Consider the following 26455-nt stretch of genomic DNA (forward strand, 5'->3'; position numbering starts at 1 on the left):
TTAAACATCACTTCCTCAGAGTAGCCTTTCTTCATCTTCCCACCCACCCAATTAGACCTGGTCTATCTTGAGTATGTATGATCTCTTAGCATAATATACTTTAGTTTTATAGCATTCAACATAATTATAGCTTAACTGTGGTTGGTTGTTTAATGTTGGTCACCCAGTGAAAATATAAATTACTTAAGCCACTGATAGTGCTTTAGACACTTGTGTACTTAATTGGCACTTGTGTACTTATAGAACAAATGAGTTTTACTGGCAGGAAATACAGGCATATGGAGGTTAAAAAGAGTGGAAGAAAGATACAAAAGCAAGTTCCTGACTCTAATCTCTGGTCCTTTAACTTGTTCAAGTAACCAGGTTGGGTCCAATGGAGTCACATGCTGAACCCCTTGTCAGCAAACCAAAACTTAAGTTTCTGTACTTGTTCTCCCAGAAAAAGAAGGCCTTAAGTCAATCAAACACTGCTTACTTGCTCAGCACAAGTTACCTAACCCAAGTCCAAACTTACCTTACCTCCATACAAGGAAAGTAACTCTGCTTTAGCCAATTAGCAAACTCCCCATACAATTTCCTTGCTCTTGTTCACTTTGGGCTAAAAAATCTCTTGCTTCCTGCAGCTCTTCAGAACTACCTTCTATCTGCTAGATTGGGTGCTGCCTGATCCATAAATTGTTGAATAAAGCCAATAAGATCTTTAAAATTTACTCAGTAAATTTTATTCAACACAATTTAGACTATCACTCTTACAGAAGAGCAAAAAACCACCCTGTTAGTGGTCAACCAGTCATGGCCGCTGCACTGCACCTTAGTTTATACAGTAGATGCTGGAATCAGTCATCTCAACTTTTCCACGTTTATGTATAAACACAAAAGTGCCAGGAGCACAGAATTCAGAGATACCAAAATATTGTAGAGTAGGCATATTCACAAATACAGAATTTGTGAATAATGAGGTTAAACTACATATTCCCGCATCCCAAATTATATAGGGCTGTAGCATTCATTTCACTGTCTAGTCATTTTGTTGAGATTTAAGCTATCCTAAATCCTTAATAACAAATAAAAGATCCTTCCCTCCCTATGCACTCACCTTGAAATCATCCTCCTTTAATTTATGTTGTCCTAAAAGGAATATATTGCTGCCATTTTAGCCTCTAAGTTAGTGCACTCCAAGAGGACAAGAGCTATTAACTAGCTTCACCCCCAGATCCCCAGGGATTAGCACAGTGTAATCCAACAGTCAATAAATAATAACTAAATTATAGAATACAAAAATCTTTAGCTCTGCTTTGAAATCTTTAGAAATACTAAGAAATTTGTTCTAAATGATTCCCAAGTACATGCAAAAGTTAGGTGTGTGTATGTTTGTATAACGTTTAGTTTATTACTATATTGAAAAGAATCATGCTAGACATATCTAAATATATGCATACTTTATTTAATATATGACTCTAAAATTCTATTTAGGTAGCTAACAATGATTCACTTCTATTATTAGGTTTTGTAGGGGGACTATTGATGTAACAAATATTTACTAAGCCTCTGCTACAAATAAAGCACTTAATTACTAGTACTATGCAGGAATAGGAATATAAATAAATACAACTTTCTAACCTCGAAGAACACACAATTTGCTGGCGTTGATAAGAAAGTTCTCTCTAAAACTTAATAAACTACTTTTTTGTTAAGCAGATCACTAAAGAAAAAAAAAGGGGTTTCAAGGAATTAATGCAGATCAGTAAGTTGTAACATAAGTTTCGGTTGCTTTTCAGAGCCTGAAATTTAAGAATCTAAGCCTTTCAATTTCAAATTAAATCAAATTACACACTTTAAAATATGGAGCTAATATAATAAAAACCTCTCTCTCAAGTGGCATGTGTTTTAAAGACAGGAACTCCACCTGAAATATGCAACTTTCCCAGCTGTTTCAATCCTTAATTGTGGGTGGTTACTGTGTGGGTGCAAAAACAGGGTGATTAAAAAAAATGGAAAACAATAATTCAATTGTCCAACTGAGAGCCATTAAAAACCAAAATATGCTTCCTCTACAGAGTTCAAAAGAAAATGTTATTTGTATAAACAATTTAGGCATTTGGAAATGTTCCACTTTAATAGAAGACTTCCTACTTTATGTAACTACATTTAAGTGGGTTATAATGAGGGTTTCTAAGTGATAGGTTCTCTTCATAGGTTCTCTCATTTTCAGCAAATGAGAAGGTAATTGTTTCCTAGAATCAAGTAAAAATCACAGGTCCCTTTTCTGAAGAGTTCAGTTGCAGTTGGTAATGATATTGTCTCTGGTTTGGAAAATTTTTTCCCAAGCAGTGCTCAAGAAGAGTATCATGGCCACACTCCACCTTCAAATATCAGTAATAATCTGTATGGATGAATATTTAATCACAAGTTCTGAAGAAAATCTTTCCAGAAGCATTTCATAATTCAATACTTTAAAAGTTGAATTTTATTAAAGTTGAAGAAAATAGGTTCTTTTTTTTTTTAAGCTAAAATCATTTATGATCTTTTAAGTGCATTTCCTGGGTTTATAAATATGCACCAGTTATTATTTTTAACCTAAAACACACGTTACTACCTCAAAGCGTTTTTATACTGTATAGGAACCTCTTCAAAACACACAAAGCAAACCATTTGCCACGTTTCCCACCCTAGACTATATTCTTACTTAATACTTGCAAAACTGGATCACATAGGACCTTTCCACTGGACCTAACAGATGCATTCTCAAAATGGATGGATTTATTTGGCACATGATTTATATATTGTCCCCATAGTACTTTCCCTAATAAGGAAAATGAAAAAATTTTTCCAGCTACTACTTTGAAAGATTTCTTGTTTCACACCCTCTGAATAGGTATCAGCGATCACTGTCAGGCTCCTGTCTATATACCAAGGTGACTCAGGCTCACAGTTACATCACTTTACTTTTGAGAAGTAATCAAACAACAAATATTTGCACCTGGGCAAAGCACTGCTGGCTCAGGAAGAAACAATAAAGCCCCTGTGACGTGAAAAGTCATTATTTTAAATTTGTGTCCTATAGTCTCACTTTTAGACATGTTCTCCTAAAGAAGAAACAGTAGAGTCCATTACAGACAATAGAGTATACAAAACTTGATTTAGTCTGAGTTACCATCCATTAATCTGTACACATATAATTTGTATGTAGATTTCCACAGAAAATGTTTTTTTTAAAGACATAACATGTCTTTATTCTACAACTATTAAGCACTAACAATTGTTACTGCTATGTCCGCATATCTGCATTCAAAATAGTAAATACATGAACAGGAATATATGAGCTATGTCAGAAATATCTGTGCAATCATTATGAACATATTTTGATCGGCATTACCTAAGTGATGATCTCATTTCCGCACTCAGAGTTGGAAGCCATAACCTTAGTTGACAAGTGGTTGTGTGTTGTCTGTCTCCACCACAGGAATTTTGTTTAGGTGTGTCCAAAAGAATGAAGTCCCCACCTAAAATATTTACTAGCAAACTGACTCTCCTTCTCGGTAAATGTTTAATCTCTTGAGTGCAAGGTTCGTGTTGTCCAAAACTTTCCTAAGAGTTATACATGCCATCAAACAACACTGCTAACTAAGCTGTTCATGCACAATTGCAACTAGACTTTCCACTGATTTCCAAGATAACATAGAATGAACAAGATTTGCCTCATATTAATGACTAACATTTTTATTGGCACTACCTCAGCCTAATAATATCTGATTTTTAATATAGACTTTTAAGACTTTGGTTAAAAGTGATTTCAAATTATAGGCACCGAACATAGGAACAAAATAAAGTAAGTGCATGCCACAACCTTGATCTGGACATAAATTCTGAAGTAATATACCAAGATTTAGAGCCTTTTATTATCCTATACTCTAATGTGCTAAATTAACCTAGCCAAACAACCTGTCCCATAGGTAGAGTCACAGTAGTAGCTGTGAGCTTCTATTGTTTGAATGAGCCAGTATAAACAGTGTTTACAAAAAGACACTATTTTATTTTCTGTAGAGATAAACCTTTTATTTCCCACTAGTAAGGTTTTAAGGCTAGGCCCATGGCTTTGGAAGTTATCAATTCCCTTATGTTGTGTATAGGCATGAGAACTGATGCAGTGGGCATTGTTTTTTTGCATTTACATATGCATTACTTACTGTGTAAATATAGTTAAATGACAGTATATTTTGTACCTGGTCTACCCATATAATTATTTAAGGACGAGTGAATTTTACACCAGTTTGTAATCACTCTATACCTTCCCTTACCAATTTCTAAGTCCCAAATGTCCAATTACTGAACTTATTCCTAACTCAGTCTTTACTCAGTTCAATCCTTGGGAAAGGGAGGAGTAATGACCTCTTGCCATTTTTGAATGGAATGAAAGTTGCTAAAGGAAGGGCACAGGATGCTGTCCTGCTTGGGACTTCAATTTTGGAAACAACTGACCTGTTCTCTGAGCCCTAGAAATTCCATACTGGGTTCGCAGACAACTAATTACATTTTGCTTCCTTCCAAGCCAGAAATGTTTCACACTACTAAAAAACAAAAACAGGGGCGCCTGGGTGGCTCAGTGGGTTAAAGCCTCTGCCTTTGGCTCAGGTCATGATCCCAGGTCCTGGGATCGAGCCCTGCATCGGGCTCTCTGCTCAGCAGAGAGTCTGCTTCCTCCTATCTCTCTCTGCCTGCTTCTCTGCCTACTTGTGATCTCTGTCAAATAAATAAATAAAATCTTTAAAAAACAAAAACAAACAACCCGCACTTGTGCACAAACCTCCCTTGTGCCCCCCTCCTGCCCAAAAGGGTGGGAACAGAAAGGGACAGAAGAAGAATGGGCCTGGCTTACAGGCCAGATACAGGCCTACACACCTACAAAACTCCGGGAACAGCTTCCACAGATTAAATAATTATATTGATATGACAACAGAACCTTCTTTTCCTTACATTGCTCAAAATCTATTTTTCACCCTATTCCATTATAAGCACACTGAAACCAGACATATCTTACTTATCTTCTAACCACCTTTCCATCCATTCCCACAACTCACATGCGAAAAGACTGCAAACATCTTGATTTTACAAGTTATTTTTCATTGACATTGCTTGCTTATAAAGGATGAGTTTTTGTAAGTCATCCTTTTTAACGGTTCCATCACAAAACTACTCTGGGCCAAGAGTGTTGTGGCTATTACTCAATGCTAAGAGTCACAGCTTTCCCTACTTCATTCCTCTTTGGTTAAATCAGAGGAATAAAAAGGCTAAAACTGGGTTTCAACAAGCTATTTTAAACAAAGCTAAAACTATGTACCTTCCCATATAGAATTAAAACTGATGATAAAAGTAAACAAAGAAGACTTGATAGAGGTGGGTAAGGATAGTTCCTTGCACTGTACCCACTCCAGCCATAAGTCTCAGGGATACATTCCCAGGTCACTGTCCTTGAAACAATAGTTTGCCATATCCTCATAATCCTTCCATGTTAGAAATAGCTATTTAAGCCTTCTCTTTATTATATAGTTATTTTTAAATGTTTAGCATGCATTTGAGGGCTCAGTATAAGGAGTAAAAAGTGTTGGATAGTGAGGATAAAGGAAGATAGCTATATTTTTACATCTTTTTTCAGAAATAATTTTTACACTAATTTTTGTTCTAAATTAGGTTTTCCTAATAAAATTTTAATGTTTGAATCAGAGTCCCAGTAATAGGAGCTACATAAGTCTTCTGATTCAAAAGCATCAAGGAGCATTACATCTATCCTTACATAGCATTCATCTTCTGTTCCCCAAGATCTAACTCCTCAAAGCCCTCAAAACACTAGAATTTAATCCAGTATTCATTGCCTAGAATAAACCTTCACCCACTGATCAACACCTTTCAAATCTAATCTGCAAGAGACACAGCATCCATACTAAGACCAAATTCACCACAGTCTGGGGAAATCACCTAACATCCACGTGCAAGGCTGCAGAGCATACATTTAAAAACCCCACCTCTTTAGTTACATGTGACTTTAAGAAGGTATTTTAAGTAAATAGCTTAAAGGAAATTAAGAGAAATATGTACCCATATGTTTACTGTACTTTTTAACAAGACCAACCAGAACTGACCTGAATGTTCCATAGAGTTTATTTCTTAAGTTTATGTATCTGAACCAGATGAAATATTTTAAGTCACAAAATTATTAAAAATCAGAGTATATATGAAAACCCAGAGTATTTTCCATAAAGAGAACAAATTATATATATTATTAAATATACATACATATATATATAATTTATATATATAATTCTGTCAGAAAAATGTACACATAAGTAAAAAAAATTAAACTTTATAAGGATAATTATGTCATTTATTCAGCAATTTACCATGAGTCAGGCCCTAGGTCAGGTGATAAAGCTAAAGTGGTTTTTTTTTTTTTTTAAGATTTTATTTATTTATTTGACAGCAGAGATCACAAGTAGGCAGAGAGAGGCAGGCAGAGAGGGATGGGGAAGCAGGCTCCCTGCTGAGCAGAGAGCCCGATGAGGGGCTCGATCCCAGGACCCTGAGATCATGACCCGAGCCGAAGGCAGAGGCTTTAAACCACTGAGCCACCCAGGCACCCCTAAAGTGGTTTTATAAAAGAAAAGATAGGGGCCCCTGGGTAGCTCAGTTGGTTCAGTGATCAACTATTAATTTTGGCTCAGGTCATGTTCACAGGGTCAAGAGATAGAGCTCCAGGTTGGGCTCCATGCTGGGCTGTGGAGCCTGCTTAAGATTCTCTTCTCCCTCTGTTGTCCCCCATACCCCACTCCTGCACTCTTGCATAATCTCTCTTAAAAAAAAAAAAAGAATCTGGCCTCTGCCTTCTTGGAATTACATTTACATTACTAAGTGAAAATAAATGTTCATATAAGTATGTGGGGTGTTTTTTTCTAAATAATAATGCTAACACATTAGCATTCTAATAATATTAACAGGGCTTTTTGGCCAGGTGTGTGTTATAAGCCTACGTTGGGGGTAGATATTTAGGACACAAATATCAAGAAGTGGCACACAAAAATTACAACTATTGTTCCAAGTGCAAGTGGTGCATGGTCACTGAAGGTGCCCTTTCTCTTTCATCCTGTAAAGAGAAAGAAGTCATGCTGATGAGGACCATGTGGCAGTCCTTCTCCCTATATCAGAGGACTGACAGAGGAGGAGTCACTTTTGATTTCAAGAGACCACCTACCTCTCCATTCTCCTAACTAACACTCTTAGGAGCAACCAAATAAAGTGACCCCCTGCCACAGCGCCTCTGAAAGGCGCCACCTTGACCCTATTGATGTATGCATAATGAAAATCCCAAATGCAGGGAGAGCTTGTCTAAGAACTCTGAATTCTGCCAGTGATTTACCCAGAAGGAACTTTTGTGAATGTAGGCAAGCTAAAGCTACACAATGCATCAAACTCAGTCAGCCTATCTTCTCCAGGGGTCTTTCATTTGTGGTGATAACACTGCCCTTGCCTTTCACAGCTAGGTTTGGGCTTATTACTTAGGTTCTCAAAAATAAAAATATACTGTTTAAGAATACATCTATAACTGACAGAACTATAAAAGAACAAGAAATGGTAGAGGAAGAAGAGAAATGTGATTGCGAAGGGGCATGTCAGGGATTACAAATCCTTACTACTCAAAGTGTGGTCCATGGACCAGCCCTGCCAATATCACCTACAAGTCTGTTGAAATGCAGAATCACACACTCCACCTGAGATTTTCTGTATCAGAATCTGCATTTCGTAAAATCTCCAGCTGTTTCATATATACATTAAACCTTGAGAGTCACTCTTCTAAATGATGAGGGAGCAGGAGGCTGGCTGAGGACAAAGCAAAAGCTGGCACCTTGCACCCCCTCTCCACCTGCTCCCCTCAGTAATGTGTGTGACATTCCTCAGGCAGTGACATTCCTCAGGCACCCCTGACTGCCAAAAACAAGAAACAAATAGTTAACTTGCAGAGATCACATCCTGCAAGACAGAGTCTCCCTTGGTTTACAAATGTCCTAGAGATCTACAAAGAAGTTACCTTATCAATAGCACAATTTCCAGAGGCAAATAACTCAGTTCCTCAAGCCCTAAATGAAGTTAAATTTCTTCTAAACCCAAATCTCACTAACAAAGATGCTTGATAGCAGAAATGTGAATGGCTTGCCAAAAGACAACATTGATCAAGCAGCAAGGCCTCCGGTATCCCAGCACCTTGTAGGCCCTCTTTAGCATATGGAAGTTCCGTTGAAACCTCCCTTCCCCTCACCTTCCCCCAACCGCAAGGTACATAACCTGCCATCCCTCACAACCCGGGGCAGCAGCTCTTCCTGCCCACGGGTCCTGTCCCCGTGCTTTAATAAACCACCATTTTACACCAAAGATGTCTCAAGAATTCTTTCTTGGTCATCGACTCCGGACCTCAGCCCACCGAATCTCACCTAGGTTCTAGAACTTCATCATAAACACCTATAATATTCTATTTCGTATTATACTCTAAAATATACATATCCTATACAGTCTTCTAATTATGTGACATGTCTCTAATTTAGCCTACAAATGGACCCACTGTCTACAAACTGTTAAGTAGTAATTGTTAAAATGTGGGGGAAAGGAATGCTTCATGAATCTGATCTTCAAACAGTAACAATTCAGATACAGATAAAACTTCAGGGATCACATAACCCACTCTCTTCACTTTATGGGAAATAAAACCATTTGAATCAGGAAGGGGAATGCCCCCCAAGGTCAGATTGCTGAATAATGAAGGCTAAGTTGGATTAGGACTCAAGTCTCCTGATCCTCAGTAATATTTTATATCCTATAATAATACTGGCTTAAAACATCATGACTGAATCTTTCCTTTATAAACAAATACTCATGTTACAAGAGAAATCAGTATTAAATTTTTTAAAAAGTAAAATAATTCTTAAAACCAGTACCTTATATATTTAATAGTTGATGCCCAATATGTATTTGAATGAATGATTCACTTTGAGGCAGAGACAAACATTGCTATCCACCTCTTCTTAAAGAGCTGAGGTAAATTATAGAATAATTAATAAGTAATTTTCTTATGGAAAAAAAACAGTTCAAGTTTTAGACAATTTATAATACTCTTCTCTACAACAACCAAAAATTGCCCTTACACTTGTATCAAAATGAGAATATTTTACATGTTTAGTATTTGGGTATGTGAATCTGTTTGACTTCAATGAAATCAATATCTGAAGTAGGACTTTTAAAATTATGTAGAATATTAAAGAACAGTAGTACTCACCGATACTAATTTCATCATCTGTTTCAGCATCACCAATACATTCAAATTGGAAATCTTGCAGTGACTGGGAAAATTTCTGTACTGCCATAGACAGATCTGTAATTCAAAGTTCAAAAAAATCATAAGTTGAAGGTAGCATGGAATATGAGATTTTTCATTTCCATTCTAATTTCCATTCTAATACCATACTTACCAGAAGCTTTTAAAATACTAGCTTGACAAATTTAAGCAGACTTTAAAGAGACTAATAAAGAAATATTTTAGGAACTGGCTCTGCTCTGCTCCCAGGGAATTTGCCCCTTTAAGAAAGTTTTGGGGCCAGTTGTGTATTATCTGGAAGCCAATTCCCAAAGCCTTTATTGAATGACTGCCATTCAGTCCCCATAAATGGAGCATTTATGAAAAAATTAAAGAAAGAAAAGAAAAAAAGGGAAGAAAGTGAGAAAAGAAAGAAAGAAGGGAAGGAAAGAATGCCACTAAGGTTGCTGCTGGAGTAGGGAAAAAGGGAGGGGAAAGCAGCCATTCTTTGATTAGAAAGGGTCCCCAATTTACAGACTACAGAGCAGGTAAGGAATGTGTTTTGATTTCCTAAGGCCACCTACAAGGCTGTTTACATATAACCTTGTGAATTATAGGGGATCCCAAGCTAAATATTCTTCAATCCTGGCATCAGTCTGAACAAAATCCAGAGTCTGAATAAATCCAGAAGAATTCTTTATTCCTGGAGAGAATAAAGAAAAGCCTAGAATAATGAGAAGTAAATCCCTGGGATGCAGCCTAACAGAGTGATTAAGAATGCACTCTGGAGCCAGGTTGCCTGGGTGGAAATCCAAGTCCCATCAAGTACTTGTTATGTGACCTCGGGCAAGTTATTTAACTCCTCTGGGCCTTTGTTTCCTCTTCTGCAAAGAGTGCATAACAATTGCATAACCACCTCACACAATTGTTTTAAGGATTGAGTAAATTAATACTTGCAAGGGGTTTAGAACTAAGTCTGATACTTAATAAACACTGTATAAGTTTTTTTTTAAGTAAAATTATAAATCATTCTGACAATGCAGCATAACAGAGGCTTTAAACATCCCGCCTCTCATAACTACTCTGATCATCCATACCAACCTCTCCAACAAGTCTGTGTCAGTAGCAAAACATATTTTTCTGGAATTCACTGTATAATTTCAGTTAGTGGTATCTCACATGGGTTTAAGTCCAATACCTGAACTCTTGCATTTAATTCAAGCAATAGAACCCACAGAAGATGCTCTCCTCAACAATGTTTAGCCAGACTCCTCTGGGCCCTTATCTTGACTAGGCCTCTACCTTGGCTCCCAGTCCTCACTGGCCCTACATACTTCAGTTTTTGCAAGACTCTTGCCAAGTCATTTTTTTTTTCCCCCAAGTCATTTTAGAGAGAATTCTCCACTCAGGGATATGAGACCAAAAATCTTCATCCCCTACCCTTGTCCTTGTCCTACCTTCACCAAGGATCCTCCTTCCTTTGATGTCTTCTACTAGTAATTTTCCATTCCAATCCAACATCTCCCTAAACAGCCCCAAACATGCTCCTTGATTATAAATCCCCACTTGTTCTTGTTGCATTCATGGTTGAGTATGATCTCTCTCCCCAATTGTTATAATCTCAACAGCTTTAGCAGTCTTGAATAAAGTCCTCTTTAACATTTTTACTGGTGTCAGAATACTTTTTTCTTTAAGAGAACAGTTTGGCCCCATGCCTAGATATGAGCCCAGGACTTACTGTGGTAACCCACCATTCATGAAACCCTACGCACCTATCAAAGTACTACTGGTGAATGAATAGGTCTTCAAACATTAACGTCACTTTTTTGTGCCATTGTTACCCAAAGAACTCACCAACACCCTAAACAAAGACAATTCTTGAAAATGAAAGGACTCAAGCTTCAGAGAGGCTTTTAAAAAAAAAAATCAAAATACACACACAAAAGAGATTTAAAAAAAAAAAAATTATTCTCTGGAAAGATGATGCTACTGAGAGATTACACCTCTTCCCACAAAGGAGCTAAAATTTTGGGCCAGTGCATATTCTGTTTGAGAAGTACTTTCAATTTAAGAGCTTTAGAAAGTTCTATCACCTTAAGAATGGCCTTTCCTTGGGCTTTCAGGAAGAAAGATAAAAAGAGCCTTCTTAATAAATTATTAGTCAATTAGAAAACAAAGGCTTCATTAGGACTAGACTTCACCATTTACCTTTGAGCCACTGGACAATCACTCATCCTCCCCAAAAACTATTTTTCTTATCTAGACAAGAGAGAATTAATACTGATCTCACAGAGTTGTTCTAAAGACTAAACAAAATATGGGCCTGGTACATATGAGGCAACTCAATATGTGGTGTCAGTTATTATCATTCAAGTCCAACTTACAAAGGTGGGAAAGTTACTGGCCTTCCAGACAGAAGGACACTGTGCAAAAGTATGCATTTATCTGATAGTGCGCAGGTAGAGAAATCTGGCTATGGGAAAAGAAATCATAACACCTATATCAAATGTTATGAGAAGACAAAGTAGACTCCTGGGATAATTTTAAGTCAAGTTGTACGTGGGTACTCTCCCTGAGACAGGAATCACATTCCATTTAATGTCCCACTATTTTTCTATGTACAATACAAATGCTTATGGTAAAGGCATTTGAAGGCACAGATGCAATTCCTACAGCAGAGCTGAGATGGAGAAAGTGTATATGGAATAACCAGGATGCTTAGGGATTTTCTAAGAGATTCTTCCTTCTCTCCCCTCCTCACTACTAGTTCCTCAGAGTTTCCCCTCAAATAAACACAATGAGCTATCTGGAAGCTTTGTCCTAGGGAACTCGAACACAATATCCCCTAATCTACCATATCTTCCTAAATACTCCTTGTTTCCCATGGCCTTGCTCCTTGACAAAGAAAGGTAAGCCTCTTTGTCCTTTCACAGACATCACATTGGATGCACTATAATTCCCGTTCCCAAACAAGAACACAGAAGCCCACTTTATAAGCTATTCTTGTCAATATAGCCAAGTGATTGAGAGTGTAAGTTCTAGTAGCAGAGCCTAATACCTGGGCTAACTTCCTGCCTCTGCCAATCAGTGACATAACTGTGGGCAAGTTCCTTAACTTTTCTGTACCTTAGTATCCTCAACTGTTAAGTGTAACAGAACCTGTCTCTCAGGGTTACTGTGAGAAGAAAATGAGTTAAATCAGATGAAGAACTTAGAACAGTGTCTGCCACACAGTTAAGCACTTAAAAGTTGTTGGCTATTTCCATGTTAGAAACATCTTAGAAAAGGCAAAAAAAAAAAAAAAATTTTCAGGAATGAGGGTGGCAGCTGTTAGACCTTAGATAACCTTGGAAAATGACCAAGAAAACCATCTGTTGATAGCAGTTTCAAATTCTCTCTTGATGCACTGCAATCAGGCCATGACAAAGACAACCTGATTATTCAGTATTTCTGTCTAAGAGATAGGTGTCTATTTCAATCCTGGAATGAAGAAAGTACTATCTCTCCCTAATCCTTTTGGAAGCATAGTAAGACAGGATTACATTTTAAAAAGTTGGTTCTCAAGTAATTCAGATGATAATTCCAAAAATAATGAAAAATTTGAAATATGACTTATTTTCAACTTCAAGTGTCTGGGTTCTTGACTTTCCTTTTATTTGTTCTCATTTTCTAAAAAACCAAAGTAATAAACAGATCAAAAATATTATCAAGGTGAAGAACTTACGATATCTTCTGCCAATAATATTGATCAACCTTCAAACTGAGGAATTCAGCTCACTCTATCATGGCTTCATCTCCCTCTGAACTAGAAAGCACAACAACTTTAACTGACTTGAAATCACACGAAACACTATTTCCTAACCGTCTAAAGCTTCTGAACAATAGCCAGATGCACGGTACAGAAGTACTGGTTCTAAAACCTTTAAAATAGGGGCGCCTGGGTGGCTCAGTGGGGTAAAGCCTCTGCCTTCGGCTCAGGTCATGATCTCAGGGTCCTGGGATCGAGTCCCTCATTGGGCTCTCTGTTCAATGGGGAGCCTGCTTCCCCCTCTCTCTCTGCCTGGCTCTCTGCCTACTTGTGATCTCTCTTTCTCTGTGTCAAAAAAATAAATAAATAAAATTTTAAAAAAAACTTTAAAATAAAATCGATTCACATCTGACTCTATAGAATTTAAAACCTAATTTTAAAAATTCTATTGTTGGATTTTAAAGTATCAAAATGTATAATGATAAGAATCTACATTTTCTCTTAAGTACTAAAAGGAAGATCAAGCACACGAAATAAGACAAGCATAGAGTTTTAGTTTAGGCAAGGGTGTTTCTTTCTCCTATTTCTACCCAACTGTTACAACTGGAAAACAAACAAGGAAAAGATCCCAGTCAGAGCCATCTGGCCACATTCTAAGGTAAATGTAGAGGAATAACATTTACCAGCAACCAAAGTTGTACATAGTAAAGATGCCACAAGTACCATCCATACCACATCTTTTCCATCTGTCTAACCTACAAGTTAAGCAAGGATGTCCTCAGATATATTTACATTTAGTTGAAAGAAATTACACTGGGCTTTAATTAGTCAACAATGTTTTTATATCAAAGAGTTAACCTGTAGCACCCATGATTAGATGATGTTAATGAAACACTAAAACTTCATTTCATTAGAGAAATAAAACACACTTAGTAAATAATTATAACTCCTCTTATACATTAAGAGCTACCTTTTACTTTAGAAGTGTTAATGGACTTATTTTTATAATGTTACCTACAGAAGTGAGCTATATTTATGTCAGAGCAAGTACAACCAGCCAGTCCACTGGTACAAGTCAGTTCTTCCTGAAACCCAGTTGCTCTGAGATTAGATTTAAGACTCACAGGAGCAATATACCCCAGATGTATGGGTTGTAGAATTATCTTTACACTACCATGTAGAAGGCAGGTAGTACAAAGCAATGGGAATACAAAGGTAAAAACAAGATATACCCTTTCCTCAAAAAGGGCACAGTCCAGTAGGAGCATCAGGAATGTAAATAAATCCTACCATAGGTCAAATGATAAAGTCTCTTACAGAGGTTAATAACATCATCACTACAGGTACAACTTACTATGTACCCGATACTTTTCTAAGCACTTAATGTAAATTAAACCATTAATTCTCACAACAGTCACAAAAAGCAGGTATCATCACTCTCATTTTACATATGAAGAAACCAAGGTACAGGCAGGTAAAGTGGCTTCCCCAAGTTTGTACAAGCTGGTAAACAACAGAGCCAGATTTTCAACCCAGAATCCCCACGTAAACACATTGCCACACTGCTCTGCACATAAAGGCTTGAGTGCATGGGGGAAGGCTTCTCAGAATAATCAGTGAATACAGAGACTTAAAAGACATGACAATACACCAATCATGGCCAAGTTAACAAAATGTACAGAATCATCTAAAAGGCATTTCTACCTACATATCGAGCCTCACCTATCAAGATTCATACCACGCTGCGGTACTGATTTATATTAGACACAAACATCCAGTCTCTTGTACCTATGTTTATATTATTATTCCACTTCTAGAGATAACACTTTTCTCCATGGTCTCTTTCAATATATCTCTGAAGCCTCCATTTCCTTCAAAAAGCCCTTTCTGATTCCTTCCCATTTGGCATTATCTCCTCTTTTACACTTTCCACTGTACATTGTGACTCACTTGCTGTGCTTTTTCTAGTTTACCTTTTACCCTGTTATCAATAAACCTAGTCTATCCACCCTATTCTAATAGTGTAATAAAGGGAGGAAGTTTTACCATCTGTGAATACATCCAAGTATTCAACACCATTTCTTACATACAAGAGCTCAATTTTTGAAAGCATAAATTTCTGTAAGGTGAGTAAATACTCCAACTTTCCAGATGCCTTTCATCTTCCTTTCTTCCCACTTTTGCAATCCCCTAATGTTGCTTTTTCAACCACTAGTAAAACATGGGTTGTCAATTTTCCAAAAATGGTAATAAATAAAAAATGTTTTACCATTGACAAGAAGATTTGATGTACATTCATAATAATGATAGCAATAGTGTTGATAACTTTACTATTTCAAAGTTCTTACATATTTTTTCTTAATTCTCACACAAAGCTATGAGGGCTGATGCTCTAAAAATTTAAGTAATAACATAATTTGCCCAAAATCTAATAGTTGGATACAAATCTGGACAGGTCTTCTGCTCCCCAAATTTGAGATTCTTTCTGCTGCATCCCATAGATGATTCCCAATGACTAACAAGAATTAAAATCAGGGAGGGTGTGCCCTTTAACAATATCTCACTAACCCATTACCTGTTATATAAATTCTAAGATAGTAAGACTCCATGTATTGAACTCTATATTAGAGATAGCTATGCTTATTAGCATGGAATAAACTAGCAGCAAACATACATTAGATGGTCATTATGAAACACCATGCTAGAAACCAAAGGAAATTCACATCATTCTTATACTTTCTAGTGTTACAAGATAACTGAGTAATATTCTAGGTGTTAAGCTTCTTGAAGGTTGGTATATATTCTTCATCTCATTTTGCCTTTAATACCCAATAGAAAGCAGACACAAAAGAGACCAGAGGGACCAGAAAGAAGTATACACCAATCTGTTCAGATAAGAATCCACTGCAGGGATGCCTGCATAGCTCAGCTGGTTAAGCATCAGACTCTTGATTTCCGCTCAGGTCATGATCTCAGGGTTGTGAGATTGAGCCCCGTGTTGGGCTCCAGACTAGGCATGGAGCTTGCTTAAGATTCTCTCTCCTTCTCCCTCCCCATCTGCCCCTCCCCCATTCCCAGTCTCTTTAAAAAAAAAAAAAAAATCCCCTATAGATCAATTACAGAAAAGCTTATGGTACTGGGAACAAACAGGAGTATAACTGGAAGCCTTAATTTACTAAAATCATACTGAACATTACACAGAAAAATGTGTTCAAAGAATTAACAAATAAGCATGGGTTTTTAATACCTGCAGTTATGTTTTTAGTGTTTTTCAGAGAACTGCAAATATCAGACCGCTCGATGGAGAAAAGTCAGAGGAAAAGAATACTAGGTGTGGCAAAGTATTTAAAAACACAATGAGACCTTGTCAATAAAAATCATTTCTATGGCTCTTATTTGAAAAAGTTTTAAAGTGCCCACTTTGTTATTTTCCAGTTTACATAAATGGGTAGAAAATACTGGTTGTCCAATATTAACAATTAAAGAAAAGTCTTCATAAAGAAGGCCCAGGACAAAGCTTAGTAATAGTAATCACGCAATACATGTATGTTGAGCTAAAGTGAAATTGAGTGACTTGCAGTAAAGGGATCAAGGATCCTTCCTTGTGGGCCTTGAGAAATGCTGCCATGGAGCAATAGCCACATTCCCAGGAGGTCACTGGAAACAAAAATCACCAAAGAGCAATGGGGCACTGATGCTGTTCTTCATCCCTCTGGAAACGCAAAAAGAGCAGACCACTCTAGGCCACTAAATTTACCTGCTGTGTTTAAGGATGGAACAACTTGTTTTGGCACTGTCAAGTTGACCCAGATTTAAATGGCCTCATTCATTTCTATACCAGATATGTATTCAGGGTATTACCTCTGCATCCTGTGCACCCTTGTGGCAGGCAGTGTAAGTCAAAGCATCTGTTTTCAGTGATAAACTAAAGTCGTATGTGATGAGCATGCTCAGATCTGGGAAGAGGTCCTTCATTAGAATCAATCATCCTTTCGCATCATGAATTAGGTGTGTACAAGAGTCTGACAGACATAGTCACCAATACAGGGACCTCCACCTACTGCAATATGTCTTAGAGCAAGCACTTACCTCTCCGAACTTCAAGTTCCACATGTACAAAAGAAAGATAGTAAACCCTTGCAAGACTGTCATGAATATTACATGAAACTGGCTTAGCACAGTATCTGGTACAGAACAGAACAAACTTGAAATACTGGTTCTCAACAAATGTTAACTATTAAACCACTATTTATTAAGAGGGCAAATGCAGAATACAAAATATTTTCATTGTAAGCACAACATATTTAGTCTATGAATTAAATTACTATCTTCAAGACAGCTTCAGTGAAAATAAATAGTGGTGCTGGCCTCTAAGACAAAATGCTTTGTAATTTCATAAATGATACGTGTCTGTCAAGTAGTTTCAGGAGATTCCAACCCAAAAACAAACAGGAACCAACAGTTGGCCAGATTTTATCCAGTTTCAATAATGCTGCAAATTCCATAAAAATTAAAAACGAAAACCCACAAAGACTTCACTGATGCTAGAAGTGAAGTTAAAAATAGAAAGTTCAAAGAATGAAGTAAACCACCCATCTTTCTACCCTGGGGAATAAAAGCTTGAAAAAGGAGGGATAAGGAAACAATGGCACACTGCAGCTTCTCAGGATTCTCTCCCTTCCTCAGTAAGTACTCCACTGCTGCCTTTGAGTTTTCTCTTCCTCACACTCTCCTTCAGGAGGTTTTATCTTAAGGCATCTTGTTTACCTCAATACTAGTTTTCTTTAAAAAAGTGCTTTATATTTATTTATGTGCAGGCAACTCCTACATGGTGATTTTAAGTCCAAATGCTGGACTTTCAAGCAAAATTGAGTAAAATACCTCTCTTGCCTTTTTTAAAGTTAAGTAAAAAAAAAAACATGGAATTACCCAACATGGGAACTTTGCAGCTTTCCTAAGCTTCCCAGCAACACAGGATGGGCTGGCACATTTTTGTGGGCTTCCTGGTCTACTTTCCCACCCATGACCTCTCCCTAGTACAATCACTCATTTTATACTACTTGCCAGGCATCTACAACTTAGTCTTATCAACAGATTGAGCAATGTGAAGTGTTTTATTATTCTCCCCTCACTTCCAGCCCACTTTTCTTTTGGCTACCTGAAGTATCTATCTATCCAAGATAGTAACTAGGGAAGAGAATCTGCTGTTACTTTACCTTTCATGTCACATAGCAGCCTCTTACTAACTCTTAAATCTTGCTTCTTCCGTCAGCTCCTTCTTGGTATCATATACCAAATACATTTTCTGGTTAAATCATGATGGGACTGGGTAAAATTTCCTTCTTAAAGCACCACACTAAATTGTTACCTACTAAGCAATTCAAGCATATCATTTTTCTTGTAGGTTTTTCAGAGCATCTTTTTTTCTCAAACTTCTTTGCCTCCTCTTTATGCCTGCCAAATGACTCTAAACTTGAACTCTCTCAACATGGATGAAGTCAGTCCCCGTGCTGAAGAAAAATCCTTTTGCTTTCTGTTAAGACCTTCAAATGTCTTCAAATAAAGAAGTACTCACAGCTCCACTGTGAGGCTTCATCACACCTCTAAAGAGCAGTTGGCTATACTTGAGAACACAGCATGTAGCTTCTTCCGGTCCTTCTTTTTTTTTTTTTTTTTTAAGATTTTATTTATTTGAGAGAGAGAGAATGAGAGCGAGCATGAGAGGGGGATGGTCAGAGGGAGAAGCAGACCCCCTGCTGAGCAGGGAGCCTGATGTGGGACTCGATCCTGAGACTCCAGGATCATGACCTGAGCGGAAGGCAGTTGCTCAACCAACTGAGCCACTCAGGCGCCCTCTTCCAGTCCTTCTGAAGCACCTTTAAAACCTGCCTTTCTAGATTAATCTAAAATCCACCTGAAATAATCCAACCAGAGCAACACATCTGCAGGCTTACTGATACCAAATACTGACATACCTATCATACACAGTAGTATGTTAAGACTTCACGAAGATTCCCGGTGCTGTAACTTTTATTAGAAAACTGGGAAAATGTAAGTTAAATAGTTAAATAGTTAAGTTAAATAGCACATACTGTGCTTTTTACACAAGAATCACTCAAGAATTATGCAAGAATCAAAGGACTTAACTTATACCGTTTTACTTCCATCAAAGCAAGCCAGTTTGGGCCATGTCCTCAGACTGAGGGTATGCTTTCCCCTCCTCTAATAGAAAACTTTGAGAAGTACTACATTACTATAATATACCTCCTTTTTGATGTCTATTGACATACCATACAATTTTGCATTCTATCATTATACATATTTGTGTCTAACTCCCATAACCCTCACCAAATGGTAAACCTGTAGAGGGCAGAGAACCTCTCTAATCCTTACTGCATCCAGCATAGGAAGCTGACAATAAACCAACAGAATGCAGGAATTCAGAATATTTAGGAAAGGTAAACTTTTCCAGAACCGGCAAAAATTAATTCCAGATAAAAAATTATTTAATCATAGCCTTGCCTCTAGCTATAAAAGATGCTAAGAGGAATGGAGAAAAACCAGAGTCCCAGCAAAACAACATACCTAATGATCTGGACATGAAATCAAGTACATGAAATCAAGTACATGAAATCTAAGGCACCACAGAGAATAGTTAGAAATTTCTTTCATTTAAGATCTTTATGCAAGCTGGGCAAAAAGCAAAGCAGTGGAAACTGACAAAAGCAGCCCAGATATCTTAGGTGCTAACCTAAAATCTCACCAGAAGAAATTGCCTTAGAAGAAATCTGACTCTAAAAAATTATTCTGGTAGTCTAATCAAGCTTGATGAGGAGAACATTCAGTCAAAAAAAAAAAAAAAAAAGAAAAAAAGAAAATAAGAGTTCCACAAACTTAAATCATTAGAGAGAAAGCTAGTGTAGATTTTTATCTCCTATATCATCTTCTAATACAAAGAAGTTCCATTAAAAAATTAAGAACAAGGATTTTGATGTCAGGAAGCCTCCTAGTTCAACTTTCAGTTTTGCTTTGTGGAATGGTTACTTAAACTCTTCAAGTTTCAATTTACCTATCTGTGACATGAGTTTAATAATATACTCATTTCATTGTTATAGTAACCAAATGAAATCATGCATGTAAATGTCTCAGCATAGCACACAGTAGGAGCTTGATAATAGTAGGTATAATTATAATAGGTAATTTTTAAGGAGGAGAAACTGACTAGAATAATATGTTACAGATGGCTCTTGATTACTAAACCTACATTAAGCTCACCTCTCGGGATTTAAGATAACTCACTATTATATGTTGGCAGCAAGTTTAATGTAGCTAAAGTACCTGCTGACCAAGGAAACACTAAAATGATAACAAACATCATTATAGTCAAATTGTTTCTATCCCAAAAGGCAAATTTACCATTTACTTAAGTGCATTTTCCCATCAGCTGCTTAACACCATATACATTAACAAAAGTTATAAAAACACTCATATTCCCTCAATGACAGATTATTAAAACTTCAAAGTATTGTCTCAATAGTTAATAGATTTCTGCACATTCCAGCATTCTTTAAAAAAAAAAATTCCTGGACTGAATAATGAAATCTGTTTAACCAAGCAAAGAAATAAACGAATGTATAGAACCTTCAAAAATTTTCTAAGTACAACTGAAATGGAATGACAAGTTCAGAAAGTGTGCATAGCTTAAATGGCTGGCTATGTTTTTGACAGCATATTTGGGTTTTTCACTACTGTATTTTTATTGATTTTCTTTGGCCAAACAAAAGTGTATAATATCGTGTAATATCATCGCTATACATGAACAATATGGTTATGGGAAAAGAATTTTTTCATATGACTAACATCCTCTTAAAGATTGGAAATACTCGATTACAAATAGTAATTGAAAGGCAAATACATAAGCCTCTGTCTTATACAAGATGTGGAAGTATGCCAGCATCATGCCTGGTTGTTCCAAAAAGAAACAGAAAAGAACTCTGTAAAACAGGGTGGAGTTCAGGGTGCCACAGAATTAAAGGCACAAAGATCATTATTCTCCATGCACACAATGTTTTTGTAAGTTGCTTTCAGTAGACTTGTTATCCTACATATTTACAGACCATTTTTCTGCTGTCCTACCTCATTTTGAAACACTGATTTTTTTTTCAGACTATTTCAAGAAAACTATATTTTAACATTGTAGATCCCATCATACACCTTTATAGCCAATCACCCACTTACCCCTTCTTTAAGGTATCACAAGAGACAATTTTGATGGGACACACTATTTTATTACTGCTTTGTTCTAAATTCCAAGTATTGTGCTCTTAATAAATTTATTTACTACAGCCATTCACCACCTTCAATACATATGATGAGATTTTTCAAATCATAATTATACCCCTTTATCTCACTAGAACCCTACTGGGGAAACAAACTGAGTAATTATCTCCATTTTACAGATGAGGAAACTCAGGCCCCAGGTTAAGTGACTTATTCAAGCAATAGAATTAGACCTAGAATCTTAATCTGCTGTGTCCAGGTCAAACTTCTTTCTATTCCACCTTAAATAAATATTCCTCTTACACTTACAATTCTACCATACAAGGCTTAACTCAGTAAAACAATTTTTTTTTTAAATAGGATCATTTACAATTTTCCTTTTTTTGTTTTCTCACTTAAAAAAATCCCTCATTCTCATACCATATATCTCCATCATGTAACCATTTTAACTGCTGGTGTACTGTATATTTACATGGAATGGTCATTTATAAAAATGCCTAAGTGGCTTCGAGGAACATACACACCATATTTAAAGTATTGTTCTATTTTGGTGTGATTGATTACATTCACCAGAAAGCATAAAGATGAATCTCAAATCCTTTATTTCAAAGGAAAGCTCATTCACATAAATGCCATGCTGTTTGAGTTACCAACATATACACACATCAATGATCTGTACAGTCAGCAACTGCCTGCTGTGATTCTGAATAGCTAAGACTTATTTAGCAACCAGAACTGAGGAATTCCAACTGTGTCAACTTGTGCAACTACGTCTGGCTTTACAGCTTCCCACACTCTGGAAGTCACATTGTCTCTAATTATTTTATTGCTGAAAATAAAAGGGATTTTTCACACAAATAACACACATGATTTATGCCAGGTTTTTATTAGGCAGCACACAGCCAGTCCATGATTAGGTCACCATTCAATTAAAAAAATTAAATATATATGTGATTTTCAGCTCCTTTGACCTGTTATTTTTGTCTTCTTGCTTTAAAACTTACCAGTATCTGTTCCTCAGCCATGTACTAAAATTTAAGGTGATTTTTATATAGCACAGTTCATATATCCTAAGATGCTAAATTGTTACAAAAAAAAAAAAGAGGCTAAATTGTAAGCCCCCACCCAATTTTGAAGATATTAAAATATAAAAACTGTACAACTTTGACTCCATGAGTCACCATGTATCTTTATATTTTATACTTTGCTCAGTCACATTGAACAATGGCATCTTTCAGAGCTTTTGAACTGTCAGGTGAAGAAAAGCATTATTCCTAATTTCAAGAATCTAGTAGTCTAACAAAATAAATAGCATACAGCGCACTACTTCAATTGCCTTCTCCTATCTCTAAACACCACAGAAACATAAGCCGTGAACAGTCTGTTTTAGATATATTCAATCTGTGTTGTCCCTAACCACTATGAGAGGGGGAAATAAAACCATTCTCTCTAGCTAGTTAACTTCTCATTCTTTGGTCATTTAAAGGGCCTGAAGCCATGCCACCTAGTCCCTTGGGCTTATTTCTGGCAGAGGCTCCAAGTCTAATGTAAGAGCTGAAAGGGCTACCAGAAGGTAGGTGTGTGAGCCACCTGATATTCCTAGAAATATTGGAACAGTGGGATTGTGTGCAACATTTTAACAAGGGCTCTCCAGATAACTCTATTTTCAGGATGAAAATTCTTAAAAATTATGTAACTAAGAAATGAAGTTAATATTACTATTTGTTTGTTCCACATGCTCCCTGACCACAATTTTTGAAATATAGAAAATTCTCTATAACTTAAGATTTGCATTCAGTTCCAGTGTTATGCAGTGTAGGAAGCCAAACCAGTGTGATTCAAGGTCAGTAACTTTTAAAATAAATGAAGTTTGTGCAGCCGTTGCCACAGGTCTGTGGTAGGGGTGGGGCAGGAGTAAGCACTGTCTTCAGCTATTTGATGTAATACTTTAAATTACATCACAGTAGTAATGGGTATATACAGACTACTCTGAGAATCCCTAGAAATCATACCTGTGAGTGACTATTATCTGATATAATAGCAACATTATTAAAAATTACAATGAATATCAGGCTAACTTATCATTTAAATTATTTGATTACAATGAAATTAAATTTTTGTCTATCTTTAGTCACATCACCTCAAACCAAGGTAATAAAGAAATACTGACCAAGTAGAAGTCCTTGGGGTTTTATAGCTTTATTGAGTAGTAAACCTGATAAATAATCAGCATTTCACTTACATGTAAACGGGTTTCTAAAGGACTTAAAATATATTTTTCCTAGATACCCTGACTCTTATCCTGCAAACAAATCCTTGCGCTATGGATTTGCACTATCTGTGGAGAAATCCTTTTCTTAAGGGCAGATTTTAACCCTGTGTCAGTTGCAAATGCAGTAAATTCTAAAGTAGATATACATGTAAGAACTTTTTATTGATGTTATGATTCAAGAGATGAAAAAATTAACAAAGTAGTTCCTTTTATCAAAACTTGCCCATATAAGGCTCATTTAGTCAATCAGAAGGCATTATTAACTTCCTTATCTATGCAATTTCTACATCTCTCAGTCTACAAAGATCCTACTTCCTATCATCCAGACACTTCGTAAGTAAGAACAAGAGTGAATTTAGAATGTCAGACTACTTGGCAGTATTAAAGACACTGAAAATGGAACTTTCTTTAACCACAATCAAACACATCTGAAGAATGTTTGTTAACTTATCAAACCACTAAATTTAGAATCACCTCCAGATTACTCAAAGGTAGTAAAAGATGAGTGATAATAGTATGCCAACTAGTTTAAAAGCACTAAAGTGAGACATTACTGAAAATGAAGTGTTATTCCCTCAAGAAGAAATTGGTGCATTAATTATCTGAATGTAGTCTCACTCCCTTACTCTCTTCAGGTCTTCAAATGTGACCTTCCCAGTAAGTCCTTTCCTGAAAACTATTCAGAAGCATAGCCACACCTATAGAACAGACATATGCATATACACACAGTCTTAGACATAACCTCCCAGGATTTATTTTCCTCAGGAGCATTTACTACTATCTGACATTTGAATAATGTAGGCATTAATTTGTCTCCTCCAATTACAATATAATCTCAATGAAATTACATATTTGTCTATTTTGTTGACTGTTTAACAAACAGATCTGGACATGATACATAAAAGGCACTTAGTTTTGCATAAATAGATGAATGAGTCTAAAAGGATATAGTAAGATCCTTTAATAACAGTCTTCTTAAAACAGGAGTAACATAGGATAAGCACTGTACTTTTTATTATAGTTTTTATATAAAAACAAGTATGTTATAGAATATTATGAAATAAAATGAAAAATACTCTAAAGAAATTTTGACTTTGTGATGGCAAGATGGAATTATAAATTGATTAGTCATACAAGAAAAGAGGTGTAGGTGTTTAGAACTGGGTATATGTTTCCTCTCCTCCCAATTTAATAACAATATTGTAGGAATGTATTGAAAGTAATATACTAAAACTAAAACATCACCAACAGAAACGGTAACACCTTTTAATAGAGCTGAAAAGAAACATTTCCCAATTTTGCATTCTACTGGTAAGCAATTTTCTTTAGAGCTAAGCTGAATCAAGTAATCTAAGACTAATGTTTTCACAGTTTATTTCCTACAAGTACAGAGTTGGAACTGAGCCAGGGAGAAAAGAGCTAGTGAAGGATCAACATAAAGATAGACAGGGTCTCCATGTGCAATGATATGGATGGAACTACACAGTATCATGCTAAGTGAAATCAGTCAGAGAAAGATAAATACCATATGATTTCATTCACATGTGGAATTTAAGAAAGAAAACAAATGAGCAAAGCAGAAAAAGAGAGAGAGAAAGAAAGACAAATCAAGAAACAGACTTTTAATTATAGGGAAGAAACTGATGGTTAGCCAGAGGGAAGGTGGGCAGGGGACTGAGTGATATAGGTGATGGGGATTAAAGGGGTGCATTTATTGTGATGAGCACTGGCTGATGTACGGAAGTGTTATATCACTGCAGTGTACATCCACTGGCTGATGTACGGAAGTGTTATATCACTGCAGTGTACATCTGAAACTAATAAAACACTGTATGTTAAAAAAAGAAAAGAAAAGAAAAGAAAAGAAAAGAAAAGAAAGAAAGAAAGAAAGAAAGAAAGAAAGAAAGAAAGAAAGAAAGAAAGAAAGAAACGGCCTGAACTCAAAGTTCCTTAAAGCACCAGCTGGTTTCTCAAATGAAATGAGGCCATCCTCAATAGAGTGCACCTTTTTAAAATCAAAATTAGCATCTGTTTCGTAAAAGACCTTTTATTTAGTTCTTTCTTTCCCCACTAAAGATCTTAAACATGTCTGATTTCTAGTTTCAATTCCAAGTTGATGAGTTATTTGATGTTTCTCCACAACCTACTAGTGCTCTTGTTCACAATGACTAGTAAAGACCTGTATTTATACATATATATGTAACTACTATGGTTAATGCACCAGGAATCTTAATTTGATGATAAAGTTTTTTAAAGTGTCCCAAATTGACCATTTGAAATTTCGCTTGTACTCTTTTATCATGTGGTTATAAGTAATTCTAAAGGGAAGTAACTCAAAAATTTTGGATTAAAATGCTTACCTAACAAACATTTGCGCCTCATGGGACTTCAAAATATGCAGACTTTGGATTATCACATATAATTGGACAGAAAGTCAGAAGCCAAGGGTTGCCATACCAGGTCCACTGGCATTAATTTACTGTATGCGCGAGTAGGAGCTAACTGAGCAGAAGAAAACTACCAAAGTTTTGTTCAGAACAGCTGCCCTTCCCTTTTTGTTCCCTATAGAGATCACCAAGATTTCCTCTGAAGTTTTGTTTTGTTTTGTTTTTTTCGCATCTAAAAACAAAAAAAAAGAAAGAAAAGAAAAGAAAAATGGAAGTCTCAGGTTAAAGCAGACCACTGTGGATTTCTCTCTAAGCCTGGGTGTGCCCAAATAGCACACTGCAGTCATCAGTACAAACACAAAATGATGCTTGTGCTCAACTTAAGAATAAAAAACAATTTTCAGATTAAAATAAGTACTTCACACACTAAATTA

General features: G+C 36.3%; 1 protein-coding gene across 3 annotated transcripts in view; it reads right to left on the bottom strand.

The window, feature by feature from the left end:
- The window catches only part of ARHGAP42 (Rho GTPase activating protein 42), a 274390-nt gene that overhangs the window by 193503 nt on the left and 54432 nt on the right, over positions 1-26455 (bottom strand). For all 3 annotated transcript variants that reach the window (XR_004382103.1, XM_032852731.1, XM_032852729.1), the window contains exon 2: positions 9317-9412. Coding sequence is in view for 2 of the 3 variants with exons in the window: in XM_032852731.1 (XP_032708622.1) it covers positions 9317-9412 (96 nt within the window). In the remaining variant the exon portion in view is untranslated. The remainder of the gene's footprint in view (positions 1-9316; positions 9413-26455) is intronic.

This window comes from Lontra canadensis, unplaced genomic scaffold, assembly GCF_010015895.1.
Source record: "Lontra canadensis isolate GAN:19392208 unplaced genomic scaffold, GSC_riverotter_1.0 scaffold7, whole genome shotgun sequence".
In the NCBI taxonomy this organism is placed as follows: domain Eukaryota; kingdom Metazoa; phylum Chordata; class Mammalia; order Carnivora; family Mustelidae; genus Lontra; species Lontra canadensis.